This window comes from Neofelis nebulosa, chromosome 3 (genome assembly GCF_028018385.1).
Source record: "Neofelis nebulosa isolate mNeoNeb1 chromosome 3, mNeoNeb1.pri, whole genome shotgun sequence".
In the NCBI taxonomy this organism is placed as follows: Eukaryota; Metazoa; Chordata; class Mammalia; order Carnivora; family Felidae; genus Neofelis; species Neofelis nebulosa.
Window position 1 is genome coordinate 67,418,179 of NC_080784.1, and position 20,999 is coordinate 67,439,177.

The following is a 20,999-nucleotide window of genomic DNA, read 5'->3' on the forward strand; positions in this document are numbered from 1 at the left end:
CTATATCTATCTATAATTTTAATTAGAAATTTATTTCAAAATTATTTTTAGTGTGAGGCCCTGAAACTTTTAGACAGAGTAAACTGTGCTTGAATATTAATTGACAAGTTATAGAGGGCACAATTTCTACTTAAAAACTTGAAAGCAAGCTAATTCTTTTGGGGTTGCCTGGTAACTAATAAGGAGTATGTCAAATTGAAAGACAGGTCTGACTGAAGCAGCCTTTGAATAAATAATAGAATTGTTGTCAACTTTAGCCTTAGAGAAGTGAGGCAGGGACCAATTCTAAGTTAAACTGAAGAAAAGACAGTTGAAATGTCTTTTGTGTTTTTTTACTGAATTGTCCACTGTTTGCCCTTAAACATTTTTCCTCACCACCAATTTGTGATTAATGTGGAGACATTAATAGAAAATTTTGAAGATATCATTCAATATCTGTTGAAATTAAATGAAAATGCCCTGAGGCATTTGAGAGTCATGATTATTTACTATTCATTACCATTTATTTTTTTATAAATCCATATTAATACAATGTATTAGTTTCTTAAAGAAATATATGGACACTAAGAATGATTACTGCTCTGATAAAAGATTTGACATAAGTGGCTTTTAAGGTGAGAATTGTGTTACAATGACTCTAGGGTATACTTACAACAAAATACCTGGACAAGTCTTTAGTTACAATGATATGCTGTATCAAGCTGTTGATCACATACTCACAGATTTTGACCTATTTCTGTTTTAATTCCAGCAGGAAAAGAGTCAAGAAAGTTCAAGAATCAAAGGTAAGAAATGGCTGTTTTAAGATCATAGTTTCATAAATTCACGTGAGTATAGAAGAAAAAAAAATCATGCAGCTTTGGACATAGTTAAAAATGAGGAAACAATAAGAATTCAAAATCTTCAATGTGGTTTTAAGGGCATTGTGAGCCCTGTGGAAATTCTACAAGGTCACTGGGGATCCTCTGTTGAGGTTTCCTTTTTTTCATACTGTGCTGTTGGGAACTTCAACCTAATTTTCTGTTAGTTCTCTGAATTGTTCTTCTGGAGTTCCTCCATCAGACATTGTCCAGAAGAGCTGGTGTTCTGTTACATCTATGATTCACCAGATAAACTTTACAAAATATGTCTCATGGAAGATCTACTATTAAATCACTGGTATCTTATTTTATTTTCTACGAAAAAAAGCAAGAACATATTTATATATTAAAAGTTGGCGGTAGCTTTTAGTATGGCGTGGTCAACTCTAGTTAGACATAGGGAAACTCTTTTCCCCACAATGACACTCTTATGTTTTGAGGTTTGTTTACTTGTTGAGATAATCAATTACTCTAGGTAGATTGTAGTTCTTCAGCAAAAGGTTTCCATTTGCTTGTGTATGCAGATCATAATAATGAATCGTAACTGATTTTTCCTGGGTTAATTCTTCCAGCCTCTCCATTCAGGTGCTGGTCCTGCTTATTGCACAATTTGGACATCCTCACTCACCAATCCCTTTCCAGTAGGCATTTAGTCACAAGCCTGACTATGGGCTGAAGTACTGTTTTCCTGTTTCCTTCTACCCTTTTTGCATAGGAAGATAGGTTTGTTTTTATTTTACTTTTTCTTGGAGTTCTACAAAACCAAAACTAACATCAAAACCAAAAACCAAAACCAAAACCAAAAACCGTGAAGTTACCAAGTATACATGTACTTCTAAAATGATGAAGGGGAAATTATTTTTCTGAGGGTCTCTAAATTGACAATATCAACCTTGCTTACTAATAAATCCAAATAGAATATTCTCTGCACACTTCCCTGCAAGCAATTGAATTACTCAATTTGTTTTCCGTGTTTGGTCATCTGTGTGTGTCTGCATTCCTGAAGAATATGAAAAGGTATACTTTTTTTTTTATTTTGCTAGGTATGTTTTATTCAAATGAATTATGGAAGACGGCCCTTCCAGGGATTCCCAAACTATTTGTGTTCTTTTTTCAGCAAACTGAAGTATGTCTTGTTATTTTATATGTGCAATTATTACACTTATTTATCCTCAAAGCACTCATATTAACTCAAAGTTTCATACTTTTGTGTTACAAAGGGGAATTTCTATTCCAAGATGTGCTGTATGATGTGCATTTAAATGATATGTGCATTTTAAGCATATTGAGTACACATCTTCCTTCTCGTGAAGGGTCCCAGTGTTTCAAGTTAAACTTAAATCATATTTATAATTCTGTTATAGTTGAAATAAGTTTAGTATAGCTTTCTTCTTGATAACTTATTGTCTTGGGATATACAAATCCTATCATCTGAAGTAGTAGAAATTATATTTTTTCAACTAGTGGCTAGTAACATGTTTTCTTTTATAATGTAATAAAATTTCAAGATGATGTTTGCCACTTCTTTAACTGTTATTGGCTGACACATGGTTCAGAACTCTCACATTATGGCTTGTAGGCTACTGAGTTGTAAGTAAACCAGAGACATACTGTTTTGTTGGGACCTGTTGCCTAACTCTACTTAGAATTCAATATTTTTCTTGACTATTTATGGGAATCATCTTGAAATGTTTTTTTTTTTTTTTACTGGAAATTACAAACGGCATGAAAATGTCTTTAAAGTTTAATATTAAGAAAAAAAGAATTGAATAAAACAAATAGTTTACATATTGATAGATGAGAAAAATTCTAAAAATCAAATATTGTACATATTTTGGTAACTATTGAAATGTGAGTTATGTTCTCTTGACGTTAGTAATCAATTGTAACATCTAATTCCCTAGACTTCCTGACTAATTGGTATTCTTATTCATTAGGACATGTTTATTATATAGTCAGGAATATATGCAGGGGAAGTCTTTAACCTTTTAATTTTCTGCATTCTGTACTTATTCTTGCTTATGACAAAAATTCCATCCTCATTATACCAGTGACCTGAAGTCACATAAATTCACAAAGCAGTCCAGTGAAAATCAATCAGTCTTTCCTCTGTACATGGAAATATATATTGAAATGTTTGGAAACTTGCAACTCTAACCCTGATTAATTATTTGATACACATGCTCTTATTCTAATATTATTTTGAAATACTATAGAATCCAATATGTACATATTCTAAAATTATATTTATATGAATTCAATTGACAAAATGAATTTGGGTTCAATAGTATACCATTGGATTCTCAATTGATTTCCACATTAAGATTGCGTATGTTGTCAAATGAATTAGGGCTTAAGCTCTAGTTAGTACACAATTTTGAGGTTTACAATTATGTAAGATATCCTTTCTTAACGTTCCATTGACAAGGATAGCAGGATCATCGTATTAACAGGTGTAAAAGAATGATCAACTCTTTGGGAAGCCGTATTTCACACTGCTCTCCAGTGACATTACAAGTACATTAGGATAGGATATATTATGTGTTTAAAATTCATTAAGAATTTGAGGGGTGCCTGAGTGGCTCAGTCAGTTAAACGTTCCACTCTTGATTTTGGCCCAGGTCATGATTTCATGGTTGGTGAGACCAAGCCCCACACTGGGCTCTGTGCTGACAGTGCAAAGCTTGCTTTGATTCTCTCTCCCTCCCCTTTCCCCATTTGTGCTGTCTCTGTCTCTCAAAATAAATAAACTTAAAAAAATCCATTAGGAAATTGATAAATATTGTTAGGAAATAATTTCCTTTGAAGAATAGTTCATTACAATACAAGGGGCATAAATCAGTTGTCCTCTGCCAATATTTCTCAGGGGAGTATTTTAATTTGTGATTTGCTTATTCATTTATATTTAAGAGCCCCTCTCTAGACTTCTCAGTGATAAAACAGTAACTGTTTGTGACAAAAAATTAAATGATTCTTCCTTTACAAAAAGCATAAAACTTCTGTCAACTTAATTGAGCTTTGAATTTTCCAACAATAATTTAAAATACTTAACTACAATCAGAAGGACAATATCACTATGGAAAGTTTACATATGGTTATGCTGTAGTATGTTCCTGAGTGTGTGCTTGATCTTCTGTTATTAAAAGTATGTTTGTCCATTCACCAAAAAGATTCAGTTCTTTTTTTTATTTTTTTAATATGAAATTTATTGTCAAATTGGTTTCCATACAACACCCAGTGCTCAGCCCAACAGGTGCCCTCCTCAATACCCATCACCCACCCTTTCCTCCCTCCCACCCCCCATCAACCCTCAGTTTGCTCTCAGTTTTTAAGAGTCTCTTATGGTTTGGCTCCCTCCCTCTCTAACCTCTTTTTTTTTTCCTTCCCCTCCCCCATGGTCTTCTGTTAAGTTTCTCATGATCCACATAAGAGTGAAAACATATGGTATCTGTCTTTCTCTGTATGGCTTATTTCACTTAGCATCACACTCTCCAGTTCCATCCACGCTGCTACAAAAAGGCCATATTTCCTTCTTTCTCATTGCCACGTAATATTCCATTATGTATATAAACCACAATTTCTTTATCCATTCATCAGTTGATGGACCTTTAGGCCCTTTCCATAATTTGGCTATTGTTGAAAGTGGTGCTATAAACATTGGGGTACAAGTGCCCCTATGCACCAGCACTCCTGTATCCCTTGGGTCAATTCCTAGCAGTGCTATTGCTGGGTCATAGGGTAGATCTATTTTTAATTTTTTGAGGAACCTCCATACTGTTTTCCAGAGCGGTTGCATTCCCACCAACAGTGCACATCCTCACCAGCATCTATAGTCTCCTGATTTGTTCATTTTAGCCACCCTGGCTAACATGAGGTGGTATCTGAGTGCGGTCTGATTTGTATTTCCCTGATGAGGAGTGACGTTGAGCATCTTTTCATGTGCCATCAAAATCCTAGAGGAAAAAGCAGGAAGAAAACTCTCTGACCTCAGCCTCAGCAATTTCTTACTTTACACATCTCCAGAGGCAAGTGAATTAAAAGCAAAAATGAACTATTGGGACCTCATGAAGATAAAAAGCTTCTGCACTGCAAAGGAAACAGTCAACAAAACTAAAAGGCAACCAGTGGAATGGGAAAAGATATTTGCAAATGACATATCAAACAAAGGGCTAGTATCCAAAATCTATAAAGAACTCACCAAACTCCACACCCAAGAAACAAATAATCCAGTGAAGAAATGGGCAGAAAACATGAATAGACACTTCTCTAAAGAAGACATCCAGATGGCCAACAGGCACAGGAAAAGATTCAGTTCTTTTATCATGCATTTTTCCTTCCTCTCTTTTCAAGTGGAAACTTTTAGCTCTTCTCATTCAGAAGTGATAAAAATAAAGTATATCCACTTTCATTGCTAGTTATATGTTGGGGGACACTGAGGTCTAAAGTTGGTTCCTTAAGAGTCACTTACATGGCATCTATTTCTTCATTAAAAAAAAATTTAATGTTTATTTATTTTTGAGAGAGAGAGCGAGACAGAGAATGCTAGCGGGGGAGGAGCAGAGAGCAAGAGGTAGACACAGAATCTGAAGCAGGCTCCAGGCTCTGAGCTATCAGCACAGAGCCCAATGTGGGGCTCAGACTCAGAGACTGTGAGGTCATGACCCGAGTCGAAGTCAGACACTTAACCAACTGCGCCACCCAGGCGCCCTAACATCTATCTTTTCTTAAATATCTAATAGATGTCAGAGATTGGATTGAGCTTTTTACAGGTATTATCTCGTTTTAATCCTCAAACACATTACTAGGTAAGATTTAGGATTCCATCATGACAGCATTTGTAGAAAGCACATCTAAAGTAAATAATTCAGAAAACTATTATCATTTTGTTCTATTTTTAAATGGGTCGCATTTTATTTAACCAGTACCAATTATAGATTAAACACATTTAGCGTGCTGTTATTAGTGATGCTTTTTTACATTTTCATGGATTTGATACATATGATTTTTATTATTTGTGTATTATTTTTCTTTAATGGTATGGTGTGACAAATATTCCCCTACTGCTAATTTGTATAAATACTGCTCAGGGCTTTGTAACTTTAAGAAAAATTTGATAGTGATACATGTGGCATAGTAATGTTCTAAGGGACAGAGGAAAGAATTGTGCCAGCTTGTTCAATAAATATTTGTGATCTTTGACAAGTGACTTAACCCTCCAGAAGTAGTTCATTTTTTCTAGTTAATATTAACATAACATACTCCATGATATCAATAGTCATTTTATATGTATGAAAGTCTAAGGCTTATACTTCTATAAAAATATTGGACAATGCTATTATTAAAAACACTTATCTCTTGAAACTCCATAAATCTCCATAGGTTCTATATGGCAAGTATTATGTCATAGATATTTGACTATGAGAGAAATGTAAGCTGCACAATTGTTCTCCCTAGATACACACATTCGTACATGTAGTGAACAATAAAGGCAGTGTTATGTTAAGACCATACCTAATGAAATTTAAGGTGTGTGTTTGGGGGTGCTTGGGTGGCTCAGTTGGTTAAGTGTCTGACTCTTGGTTTCAGTTCAGGTTTGTGGATTCAAACCCCATATCACACTCCGTGTTGACAGCACAGGGCCTACTTGGGATTCTCTCCCTCTCCCTTTCTCTCTGCCCCTCCCCTGCTTGGGCTTTCTCTCTCTCAAAATAAATAAATAGACTTAAAAAAGAAAAGGTGTATGTTTGGGACAATAAATACTATGGAACCTGTAGTCTTTACACACAAGCACACACACACACACAAGTCATACATGCTGTTTACTTTTATGCAACTATGTATTCAGATTATTTTATTTCCTACAGCACAAAATTGCCAGTCCAGAGCACTGAAATGATGTGATACGTACAGGGGTAGATATATATATATATATATATATATATATATATATATATATATCCATCCATATATAGATATCCATATACAGTATATATATATATACTTTATATATTATATAAGTATATATAATTTATCTCTATATATTATATACATACATATACATTATATATGTATTTAATATTGAATTGGAATGCTAATAAACTTCTAATCTGGGTTGCCTGAATATTCAGAGCTCTTTTCACTAGAATAATCTCACAGAGTCACTGAGGTTAGCTCACTTCCTTAATATCAGGTAACTAGTCAGAAACAGTTATTGGATATGGATAGACCTTCAAATTTGTATTCCTAAAAGCCACTGGACACATTACATTAATAAATGAAAATATTATGTAAAACTGAAAGATGGGAATTCATATACATGAGACCTTCATGAGACTCTTTGTCTAATTGTTGGATGTCTTTATGTTTAGAAAATAAAATATAGCCATACAATAAGTAATGCCTGAAATGGAGACTGTTACCATTATATGAAATTCAGAGTTTCTATATTTTTAATCAATTACAATATAATACATAATGAATGCTAGGTATTTTGGTATTCAGTGTAGAAAGCTATTGCTGAGAAAAATAATTGCAAATTTTATGAAAACTGTGGTTTTTTTGTCTATCATATCCAAGTTATAATCCTTCAGAAGTTTAAGTATCTAAAAGACAAGAAAACTCAGGTCTAGAAAATGTCAACCAAAGGATTATTTTATTTGTTTTTGGCAAAACTATAATGTTGGATAAACTCTAGACAAGTGTACTTATGGAAGACTTGTGATAATAATTATTAAAAAAATAAATGTAAAAATATGTAAGGGAGCAATAATTTTTTTCTATATATGTAGTCATACCTCATTTTATTATACTTCATTTTGCACTTCACAAGATACTGTCTTGTCTCGTTTTTTTTTTTTTTTACAAATTAAAATTTATAGCAAGCCAGTGTTGAGCAAATCTTTTGGCACCGTTTTACCAACAGCATTTTCTCACTGTGTGTCACATTTTGGTAATTTTTACAATATGTCAAACTTTTTTGTGCTTATTATATTTGTTATGGTGATCTGCAATCAGTTATTACAACCTATTGAAAGCTCAGATGATGGTAAGCACCTTTGAGTAACAAACTATTCTTTAATTAAGATACATACATTGCTTTTTCAGACATGCTATTGCACAGTTAATATACTACAGTATAGTGTAACATAACTTTTGAATGAACTGGGGAATTAAAAAATTAATTTCACTCACTTTATTGGGAGTATTTATTTGCTTTATTGCAGGTGGTCTGGAATCTAACCCCCAATATCTCTGAGGTGTGCTTGCCATTTTACAATATAGCAATTGCATTAATTAAAAATTGTATTTTGCTCTATTTATTTTATTAAAAAGTCACTTTTGAAATTAATTGGGGGAAAACATATTCTCATAAATGATTATTAATTACCTTGTTGCAAAATATCAATGTCACATATGCACTACTTTCTAGTGTATGATTGATTAGCATGCCTTAAATTACTAATATAAGCATCTCATTTATTTCAATGCATTTCACTTTAAACCTAACATAACAATAGGAGTATAAATGGATTGTTGAATAACAGATCAATTAAAAATTTAATTTCCAGTTTTTATGAACACATTGCCATACTTTTCTAATTCATTAGATGACATCTGTTCCATTTATGATTTTTTACTATGAAAAAAACTTGGTCAAAATTCTTTATATGAATGATGTTTTGTTGTAAGGTGAGTTTCGAAATAAAAATAATAATACATAGATGTAAATTCTAGAAGCCATATACATAACTTCCAAACTGACAAACTGAAATAGCAATTTCAGTTCCAATGTATAACTCCATAGAAGAAAAAACAAATTTATAGGTGTATATTCACTATAAATAATCTAAAAGATGCCCCCAAATACCTTACTAAATAACTTTCAAGTACTATAGATTTCACTAAAAGTAAAAATTTCTTTCAGGGAATTAAGGTAATGCTCATTATCCAGTCTTTAAAAAATTCATTTGAGGTGGCTCAGTCGGTTAAGCGGCCGACTTCGGCTCAGGTCATGATCTCTCGGACCGTGGGTTCGAGCCCCGCGTTGGGGCTCTGTGCTGACAGCCTGGAGCCTGTTTCAGATTCTGTGTCTCCCTCTCTCTGCCCCTCCCCCATTCATGCTCTATCTCTCTCTGTCTCAAAAATAAATAAATGTTAAAAAAATTAAAAAAAAATTCATTTGACCAACTTGGTATAATTTTAAATGATCTCCGTGCATTTCCTCCTGCCACAACAATCAAGAAGACAAACCTCCTTCACTACATAATGTTATCATCAACCAGAAGATATTTCAAAAAACGTCTGATTCTATTTCTCATTTATGCCATGAATGGCTCAATTTGTATTATGCCAAACACATCGCCCCTTTCCCCTTTTGCACACACTCTCTAGTTTTCAAAAGGATAACAATAAATCATAAGGTCCAATAGATCATTTATTTTGATTTCAAGGTGATTAATTTTGCCACTCATTTTGTCCACCAGGAGGCAGTACTAACTAAAAGAAATCAAGGTATAATCCCTTTTTTGATGCTGGAAAAACACCCAGAACAACTGGATTTCTATTTTTTTTAAATAAAGAATAATTTAATGCTGCATGTAATATCAAATTAATATTGTTCAGGTTTTTCTTTACAGAACCCAATAGTTTGTATACCTGTACAGTAACATCTCAACATTGATCTTTTCTTCAATCACAAACTCAAAACATCTTTTTTTTTTTTTTTTTTTTTTTTTATTCTCAACTTTTTTTTTTTTTTAATTTATTTTTGGGACAGAGAGAGACAGAGCATGAACGGGGAAGGGGCAGAGAGAGAGGGAGACACACAGAATTGGAAACAGGCTCCAGGCTCCGAGCCATCAGCCCAGAGCCTGACGCGGGGCTCGAACTCACAGACCGCGAGATCGTGACCTGGCTGAAGTCGGACGCTTAACCGACTGCGCCACCCAGGCGCCCCTCAAAACATCTTTTTAAAAAATGTTTATTTATTTATTTTTAAGAGAGAGGGAGCATGAGCAGGGGAGAGGCAGAGAGATAGGGAGAGAGAAAATCCCAAGCAGACATCGTGCTCAGCAAGGCTGACACAGAGCTTGATCTCAAGAACCACAAGATGGTGACCTGCACTCAAATCAAGAGTCTGATGCTTGACCGACTGAGCCACCCAAGCACCCCCAAAAATATATTTATTCTAGACTTTAGCAGAGCTAAATTTCCCTGAGGTTTTTTTTTTTTTTTTAATTCTATAGTCTGAACAGTTGAATGGCATGTTTCAAGAAAAGTGAAGTATTACTAACCAAAATGCATTGATTTAACTTGACTTCATTTATTTAACTTGATAAATCACTTCACTCAATTACAATGGTTAGCCTTCGTGACAGAGTAGTTTTTGAAATGGTTATGAACATTAATTTTGGGGGGAGAGTAAATCCTTATTTTATCTGCCAATGAAAAATTACATGGTCTATCAGTTTCCCTTTATATTTTATGTCCTCAGGTTCTTTAACATGAAATTTGACTCTATTAAAAAGGCTATATTTGATAAGGATTTTATTATTTTTTTTTTGTTTTTTACCACTGGAAAATTTGAGCTTTATTTTTTTTATTTTTTTTTATTTTTTAATATATGAAATTTACTGTCAAATTGGTTTCCATACAACACCCAGTGCTCATCCCAAAAGGTGCCCTCCTCAATACCCATCACCTACCCTGCCCTCCCTCCCACCCCCCATCAACCCTCAGTTTGTTCTCAGTTTTTAACAGTGATAAGGATTTTAAAATGTGTATTTCTTCCTTCTTCCCATCTAATGAAATAATATTTCAGTATTTTGTAATTATTTCATGTTTTTAAATTCTGAAGGATAGAAATTTTATATAAAAATGAGTTGTTACTTTGTGATATACTCAGTGACTTCTGTGAGGAGAAGTAGACATACATTTCTTTGTCTAACTATAATAGATTAGTTAATTTAGAGTTTTACCTAATATGTTAAAAGCAAACGATCATAAGATACATTTTATAGTCTTAATTCATTAAATGGGTAATTTTTTTCAATTACTTCGATAATTAGATATAAAATAAACGTTTTTATTGGCAAATGCGTGTCATCTTACTAGAATTAATATAGTTTCTTAAATTCTTACTACATGGAATCCTTATCCATTGAATACTGGAAAATAAGGGAAAACTTTGGTCAAATATGCGTTGTGATACTGCAAAATTTTTACATAATCCTTTAGTGATGCTTATCTTGCTTCATTAAGCATTTTCATTGTATTTGGTCAAGGATCCATTTTTCCCCATCACTCACCTTTTAAGAAAATAAGTCATACAGAGAAAGATACCATATGTTTTCACTCCTATGTGGATCCTGAGAAACTTAACAGAAGACCATGGAGGAGGGGAAGGAAAAAAAAAAAAAAAGGTTAGAGAGGGAGGGAGCCAAAACATAAGAGACTCTTAAAAACTGAGAACAAACTGAGGGTTAATGGGGGGTGGGAGGGAGGGGAGGGTGGATGAGAGGCACTGAGGAGGGCACCTGTTAGGCTGAGCACTGGGTGTTGTATGGAAACCAATTTGACAATAAATTTCGTATTTAAAAAAAAAAAGAAAGATATTTTAACTCAGAGCACTAGAATTACAAGAACTGCATTCTGAAAACCACTGATTTTTTATAACACTTTTTAAGATACATCACAGGGTTTAGACTCAGCATAGTTAGGATCAGTTATTTATTACCCACTTTGAATTTTGTGTTCATCTGTAACATCAATATAACATATCACAAAGTGCTCTTTTAAGGATTAAATGAGGTAAATTATATGACTCTTTTGAGTAGAATGAAAAGCTCTTGTTTTATGTGAGTTCTTATTTGAATATGTTTAAAAATTGTGATTATTTTGTAATACATTGGTGGTAGAAACATATTTATGAAAAAAACGTTTTAATTTCATAAAGTGTTAAGATGTCAGGACATGTTGATTTTACTTTGCTTCATTATTTTACATAATCTAAATTATAATCCAAATACTTTCCAAACTTGAATATACTTGACCTACTGATATTAAATAGCCTTTAGGTGTCCTGTCATATTTATTCTTAGAAGAAAAAAAAGCACAGTTCAGTGGACAATGATTTGAGCATAAACGTATATAGGAGATGTATTCTTTTTGAGGGGGGAAATGGAGAGAATACTCTGAGAGTATGAACTTGATGTTGTAATGGCTTATATTCAAATATGAAGAAATTTATGAGAAATTTAAAACAAGAAAACCAAACCTAATTTAACGTATTGAATATAAGTTAACAACTACGACAGTTAAAAGTACTGTAGGGGCACCTGGGTGGTTCAGTCAGTTAAGCGTCAGAATTCAGCACAGGTCATGATCTCAGTCTGTGAGTTCGAGCCCCGTGTCAGGCTCTGTGCTGACAGCTCGGAGCCTGGAGCCTGCTTCGGATTCTGTGTCTCCCTCTCTCTCTGCCCCTCCCCTGCTCATGCTCTGTCTGAAAATAAATAAAAACATTAAAAAAAAAGTACTGTTATATGTTATATGTGAGAAATTTTGTGGTAGTGTTAGCTTGCCCGAAATTCAGAAAGGGAGAAGATATGATGCATTCACCTGCATCAGATAATAAAGCTTAGTTCAACAAATGTTTATTAGTTATTTAAAAGTTACAAATGAGGTTAGTTGCCAGGGAAATTAAGATAAGGACAAAGTTTCCAACTCAAGGAGTCAGGTAATACTGGCTTTGAGCTTGGGAGATGGGAACTAGAACAAATAGTCACACAAAAAGTGTGATAAATAATTTGGTAGAGAAAGGCCCAAGTGCTATACATGGAGGTACTAGGAGATCTAGGAATGGACAATTGGAAAAGGTTAGCCTTTTCTTTTTATAGAGAGACAAGATACTGTCTGGAAAAATGGGGATGAACAGGAGAGGCGAGGAATTAGGGAAATTATTCTAGGTCGTGAGTCATTGAAATATAAATGTTGACCTATTAATTCCAGGCTGATGAGAATTAGAAAAGAAATCAGAATGCAATGGAGAATTGATGCACAGAGTCATTTATAACTAGGAAAATATCACCAGCAAATTTGATGGCAGAACTTACACTAGTGTGAAGACGTGACCCGAGCTAGATAGAAGACTGGTATTGCTTAATAGGTACAGCATTGAGGGGCATCTAGGTGGCTCAGTTGATTGAGCGTCCGACTTCAGCTCAGGTCATGATCTCGCAATTGTGGGTTTGAGCCCTGCATCCAGCTCTGTGCTGACAGCTCGGAGCCTGGAGCCTGCTTTACATTCTGTGTCTCCCTCTCTCTTTGCCCCTCCCTTGCTTGTGCTGTCTCTCTCTGTCTTCAAAAAATAAAATAAAACTTAAAAAAATATGTACAGCATTGAGAAATATTAGGTACAAGCTAAGCAGTTTTCCAATTTGACAAATCACAGGTTTTTTTTCTTCTATCTTCTGAAATTGTTCCAATCTGTTTGCAACAAACAGAACAAAAACTAAGAACTGCACAATGGTCATGAAATCAGTTTTGTCTGCTGGTTTAGTATTCAGGCTCTAGAAATACAGTAAATTTCAATCCTGGGTTGAGCACTAAATATATAGCTGTGTGACTAATGGCAAATTATTTGGCTTCAGTGCACTAATGCCCTCATCTGTAAAATGTGGGTAATAATAGTTGTTTCTTGATAGGTTTGTTTTGATGGTTAATCAAGAACCATATATGATCTGAAATTTTACCCTCTTCACAAACTAACAAGTGAGGCTCACAGTTTCCTGGATGCTGGCAGAAGCTATGAGGCTCCTATGTCAGAGACGAAGACCAATTTATTATATGTTACTCATGGTCAAACAGTAGCCAGACTAAAGCATTTGTGCAGGGCTAGGAGAAGAGGACTGGATGATGCCTGCAGGTGCCACCATTTACATTAGAGGAGAGGACCACTGCCCTCTCCCTCACCCAGCTCAGGAAACCCAAATATTTTATAATGAACAGGAAGCACACCTGACATTTGCTGCATTGAAAGACATTTTATTACACTTGATATTAAGCATACCCGCCCCTTGCTTTAGAGGGAGACACTCTGTCTATCGCCTAAGAATATTCACTGTACAAAATACCTTAAAAGAAAGTCTGGAATAAAAAACAAAAACAACAACAAAATGAACCCAAAAAGTGTCTCTTCTTTCAAGATGTGCCGAAATTCATAAGTCGTAGGGAAAATTGTCTTTTCGAGAAGTTAGAAGAGTAGGGGCTCAAAAAACCAACTGAATAAACATTTATAATTGCCACCATCACTGCCACCACCATCATGATCAGAGAGTATTTTTCCCCCCTGGTTATCCTCTGGGGTGCAAATGAATGTAGACCAGAGAAAATGCAGGGTTCTCTTGTCTACAGCCTTTCTGTTGATGTTTCATGGAAGGGGAGATGTTTCTGAATTTGCTTCTAAGATCAAATAAGTGTATATGCATACCACAGATGGATAGATACACAGAGAAAAACGTTAATATATTTTCTCTTTATAAATGGTTAACCATGTTAATGCATGGTTATTTTAAAAGTCACACACATTCAGAGAGTTAAAAATAATTGCAGTAATTCGCAATTAACTGTGTAATTAATAAATGGCAGGCCCCTATATATATATATACATTATATAAGTGTATGTGTGTGTGTGTGTGTGTGTGTATATATATATATATATATATATATATATATATATATATAGTAAAACAACCTTGGATTGTGAGTAGTTTTTATATTAATATTTTTGGGTTGTAGAACGATTATCTGAGTTTCTGTTATTTCTAATGGGGACATTCACTTTGATATACAAGTGCTTTGGATTACAAGCATGTTTCCGGGATGAATTATGCTTGCAAATCAAGGTTTTACTGTATATACACACATATATATGATACATATTTAAGTATATACTTATATATATACTAAAAGTATATATGCTATAACATATATATTTATGTTATGTTATAACATATATATTTAACATTTATGAGTACTAGTTTATTGTCAGGTCTTCTGCTAATTCTTTCCCATGTATTATTTTATGTAAGCATCAGAAAAATTTTACATACTATTAAGAGAGTACATTTTTACTGTCAATCTGTCTATCTAAAAATGACCATAATTATCATTTTGGTATATGTGAATTCAAACATTTTTTATACATGCATATATTTCAGCAAAATAAACAAAACAAAAAAACTCATATTCTTTTGAAAGTGTTAACGGATAACCTTGTTTCTCAAAACTTTGTTAACACTTTGTGATGGGTACTGTAAATTGGTTCACTCAACAACCATTTCAAACACCAAATAGTATGATTTCTCTTTATAGACCTTTTACAGAATCTAGTAAATTCAAAGCTACATTTCCCAGATTTTCTTGCAGTTAGCCTTCTGGATGTGTTTTAGGTTTTTCCTATCAAATTCCAGCAAGCTTGGACTTTTATGAAATTCTTATTGTAAAACAAGCATAGTTTGGGGAAAGAAATTTTCCTTGCACAATAGCAAGGGCAGTGTAGTTCTGAACCCAGCAACTAGGGTAACAGCTTACTTGTGTGTTAGTCCTGAGTATCGCAGGAGTAGTAAGCCTTTCGCTATTACAGTTCTGTGGTGAGGTTTTAGAAGTTGTTTCTAAGAATTCAATACATAGACCTTCTCTTCAATCCTGTGAACTATTTTAATAAATCTCTTTTACTTAAATAGTGAAGAATTTGTTGTCTGTAACATAGAGCCTTGTTTCAAAGCATTGGTCCATTCTAGGACTACAACAGCTTGGGACCTGGAATGGACAAAGTACCCAAGGAAGCAAACCTATCTGCAAGGCTGATGCAGGCAATGATACCCAAGAGGTACAAGTTGTTAAGCTCAAATTGTAGAGTGAACATGCATTGTTCAGGTACATGTTAAAACCAGGTGGTTCTATCTGGCTGGTGAGCATAACAGTAGGGAATTCTTAAGTCAAACATAATTATGGCTCATACAGTCCCTTATGCAAGCTATTCACACTTTGGTGTTGAGCATCAACTGTGTGCCAAACGTGAGCTCTGGGCACTGGAGAAAAAATATTCTGCCCTCCTGGATCTTAGATTGCAGTTCGTAGGAAATCTGCCCGTACCACAGGATAGTTGTTCTTTTCAAAGAACAACTAAAATCTCGTGAAAAGCACAGGCAACTTATCTTCTCTGCTCATCTTCTTACCATCCCCTTTCTCTACTTTACCTTAGCGCCTGTCTAAAATTAAGAGTAAGACACCAGTACTAGAGGGGATGGAGGCAAGAAAGTAAACAGGAACTGATAAATTAGAATCAACTTGATGAAGGATAAACCCTTTCTCTGAGAAGTTAAACTGCTGCTATGTCTAAAGTACCCCTTTCCAGACCTTCCAACCTTAGGAGATAATTTCTGACTCAGCAAAATATGTGTCTCTCAATCTTGCCCCCAAATCTCTTCCTAGTGATTCAGAATCATGGTAATTTTCATGATGTAATTCTCATGAATCTTTAAGAGGAAAGAACTCTGTCATTTATTGGCCCTTTTTGGTCTTCAGGAACATTTCATTTTCTCACAGAAATGAAGCAGCAATGCTTTCCTAGGATGACTTAGGGCACACAGATGTTGGGCTTATGGTTTACCTACAGAGGCATCATTACCTGTCTTGGTCTCTATGTGGTAATCTTTCTGCTTTATTAGGTACATTTCTATCCTCTCACAGGATGCAAATAATGGTAGAACATTATTATCCCAGTATAATTTTTAATAAATAGTGTTTTAACTTTCTTTTTAAAAATATTGATATGGAGGATAATTATATATAATTATATATAATATACAATACACATGTAATGTTAAAATGGTAATAGATAACATATATTATAAATAATATGATTATGTGATATATAACATGATGTGTAATGTAGTATGTAAATAACATAACTAATACAATCACAATATTGGGTGATCATCAATGTGATTTATTTTCTGTTTGTGTATTTTTGTTGTGTCTGTTGTACAGGCTTAAAAGGAGAGCTGATATATATCAATCTCTTACCATGTAACACACATCTATTTGTTTTATTTCTCCAGCTTATTATATCTGTGAGAAAGCTCTGAGAAATAGGTATCATTTTATATGTAAGGAATAGGAATCTTGAAGGTTAAGTAACTCATTGAATCATATACAGCAAATAAATGCTTAATTTAAAGTAATTAAATTAATTACTGTAATTCCTGATGCATGTGTAATACAGTGAAATTTTCTATTTTTGGATAAATCTATTGAGAATATGGTCATTGTTTGCAAATACATAGTAACAAATATAAAGTACATTGTTGCAAGATGGAAAGGCCTGTGCCCTCAAAAATTCAATAAATAGGTTAATTATTTAAATATCAGTTTCCATATGAAAAATTCATGTTTCATAGCCAATAAAAAATTGCACAGGTTGAAGAAATTAAATGGGAGAAAAACTTAAACCCTTGCCCCCCAAAAAAGAATTTCATTGTCCTATGATTTAAACAAGTGAAAGATTAATTTTACTTATTTCAATATTAATTATAAAATTAAACAGAAAATTAAAGCATTAAAATCCCTCTTATGAGAGGCCTGATAAAGCAATAATCAGTTGGTTCAATCACCAAAGGGCACATGATAAATATGTGCTGAAAAAGCATAATTTTTATTTGAAATGCTTTTTCTGGGTTTGTTGTTGTTGCTGCTATTGTTGAAGAGTAACTTTATTCTCTTCTGCTATTTAAGAGTCAAATCGTAATGCCTTGTGATTAAGTCACACTACATAGATGGAAACCTGACTTTGACATTCACTAGCCATGTAACTATAGGCAAATTAGCACATTAATTTGGGCCTTATTTTTCTCTTCCCTAATGAGGATCAATCAAGAGCACCTATTTAATTTGGTGGATGTGAGGATTAACTATGATTACATATGGAAGTGTTTGGAGTAGTTTTAGCACATAGGAAATACTTTATAACTGTTAGCTTAAATACCATTTTAAATTATTGAGTGAAGTGACATAAGTAAGATGTGGGGAATTGTTCAATACCTATACCATGGGTTATCTTGACTAGGAGTGGAAAGAATCTATAATAAGGAAAATGATCCCTTTCAACATTTGGATTATTCACAACAGTAAACTTAATCATCAATTTTTCTAAGTATTGGATTTAATTTTGATGAAATAGATTTTTTTTAACAACTTAAGTTGTTAGTTTTATCTATACTATGAGTTTATGCCTATGACTTGTGTCCCATGACCCTTATTAATCAAGAGATGAATGTTCAGTATTATTTATTCAAATCGAAAGAACAAAGTATAAGTCATATTTTTTTTCCTTTTCTCTATAAATTTTCTCATTTATAATTTGGAGATTTTTATAAGCTTTTTTTGTGAGGGACAAATAAGATAATTAATGTAATAATATATAAAAAGTACTCAGCACATTATCTGAAATCTCAAAGGTATTCAATTAATATTAGTTAAATCTGTATCAAATTTCAGTTTATGAATATATGTAGATAATTGTATATGAACTAGTAAAGAGTTCAATTATATATAGTATTAAATCTATATAATTCACAATAATTTCAGTAAGTTTACATAAAAGTGAAATTTGTTTAAAATAAACTTGTATATTTTTATCATATATACTTATATATGTCGAGGTATAAAATTAAGTCACTTTCTGCCTTTTGGAGAAGCTACTCTATATTATAACACTCACGTGCACACACACACACACACACACACACATATACACAACCACTTTCTTTATCGTTAAAATCAGTACTTATCTAGTTTTTGTGTCTCTATTGAAACATTGGAGGAGGTTCATTCTTCATAAAAGTTATTCAGAAAATATTTATGAATAAATGATGAATGAGCTAGAAGCTATATTCAGTTACAAAATGTCACTATACTTTCATATGAGAGCATCTCATGCAATCCATGATGAATTATTTAGAATATTTCTAATTATAAATGTGATACATTATTTTTTCTCAAAATTAATTACTTTCCCAGGTGTTTTTCATTAAACAATAGCAAGTATATTACATTTTCAGTTATCTTTTTCGTGTATGATCTAGACAAACAATATGTCAGAGTCTACTATTAGCTTTTTACATTTATTGTCATACATAGAATTTTCATTTTATTTCAAGTGTTGAGGTTTGAAAATGTGGAAGCAAACATTTTCGACAAGAATTATTTATTTATTTATTTATTTATATATATTTTTATTTATTTTTTATTTATTTATTTATTTATTTATTTATTTATTTTTTAATATATGAAATTTACTGTCAAATTGGTTTCCATACAACACCCAGTGCTCATCCCAAAAGGTGCCCTCCTCAATACCCATCACCCACCCTGCCCTCCCTCCCACCCCCCATCAACCCTCAGTTTGTTCTCAGTTTTTTTTTTTTTTTTTTTTTCTTTTCTTTTTTTTTTTTTTTTTCTTTTTTTATTTATTTATTTATTTATTTATTTATTTATTTATTTATTTATTTTTTAATATATGAAATTTACTGTCAAATTGGTTTCCATACAACACCCAGTGCTCATCCCAAAAGGTGCCCTCCTCAATACCCATCACCCACCCTGCCCTCCCTCCCACCCCCCATCAACCCTCAGTTTGTTCTCAGTTTTTAACAGTCTCTTATGCTTTGGCTCTCTCCCACTCTAACCTCTTTTTTTTTTTTTTCCCCTTCCCCTCCCCCATGGGTTTCTGTTACGTTTCTCAGGATCCACATAAGAGTGAAACCATATGATATCTGTCTTTCTCTGTATGGCTTATTTCACTTAGCATCACACTCTCCAGTTCCATCCACGTTGCTACAAAAGGCCATATTTCATTCTTTCTCATTGCCACGTAGTATTCCATTGTGTATATAAACCACAATTTCTTTATCCATTCATCAGTTGATGGACATTTAGGCTCTTTCCATAATTTGGCGATTGTTGAGAGTGCTGCTATAAACATTGGGGTACAAGTGCCCCTATGCATCAGTACTCCTGTATCCCTTGGATAAATTCCTAGCAGTGCTATTGCTGGGTCATAGGGTAGGTCTATTTTTAATTTTCTGAGGAACCTCCACACTGCTTTCCAGAGCGGCTGCACCAATTTGCATTCCCACCAACAGTGCAAGAGGGTTCCCGTCTCTCCACATCCTCTCCAGCATCTATAGTCTCCTGATTTCTTCATTTTGGCCACTCTGACTGGCGTGAGGTGGTATCTGAGTGTGGTTTTGATTTGTATTTCCCTGATGAGGAGCGACGTTGAACATCTTTTCATGTGCCTGTTGGCCATCCGGATGTCTTCTTTAGAGAAGTGTCTATCCATGTTTTCGTGCCCATTTCTTCACTGGGTTATTTGTTTTTCGGGTGTGGAGTTTGATGAGCTCTTTATAGATTTTGGATACTAGCCCTTTGTCCGATGTGTCATTTGCAAATATCTTTTCCCATTCCGTTGGTTGCCTTTTAGTTTTGTTGGTTGTTTCCTTTGCTGTGCAGAAGCTTTTTATCTTCATAAGGTCCCAGTAATTCACTTTTGCTTTTAATTCCCTTGCCTTTGGGGATGTGCCGAGTAAGAGATTGCTACGGCTGAGGTCAGAGAGGTCTTTTCCTGCTTTCTCCTCTAAGGTTTTGATGGTTTCCTGTCTCACATTCAGGTCCTTTATCCATTTTGAGTTTATTTTTGTGAATGGTGTGAGAAAGTGGTCTAGTTTCAACCTTCTGCATGTTGCTGTCCAGTTCTCCCAGCACCATTTGTTAAAGAGACTGTCTTTTTTCCATTGGATGTTCTTTCCTGCTTTGTCAAAAATGAGTTGGCCATACGTTTGTGGGTCTAGTTCTGGGGTTTCTATTCTATTCTACTGGTCTATGTGTCTGTTTTTATGCCAATACCATGCTGTCTTGATGATGACAGCTTTGTAGTAGAGGCTAAAGTCTGGGATTGTGATGCCTCCTGCTTTGGTCTTCTTCTTCAAAATTACTTTGGCTATTCGGGGCCTTTCGTGGTTCCATATGAATTTTAGGATTGCTTGTTCTAGTTTCGAGAAGAATGCTGGTGCAATTTTG

At 33.9% G+C, this 20,999-nt stretch overlaps 1 protein-coding gene across 3 annotated transcripts in view; it reads left to right on the top strand.

The window, feature by feature from the left end:
- Positions 1-20,999, top strand: part of FSTL5 (follistatin like 5) — a 789,672-nt gene that overhangs the window by 132,223 nt on the left and 636,450 nt on the right. For 2 of the 3 annotated variants that reach the window (XM_058720999.1, XM_058721001.1), the window contains exon 3: positions 752-785. In XM_058720999.1, the coding sequence (XP_058576982.1) occupies positions 752-785 (34 nt within the window). The remainder of the gene's footprint in view (positions 1-751; positions 786-20,999) is intronic. The other variant, XM_058721000.1, reaches the window with a different exon arrangement.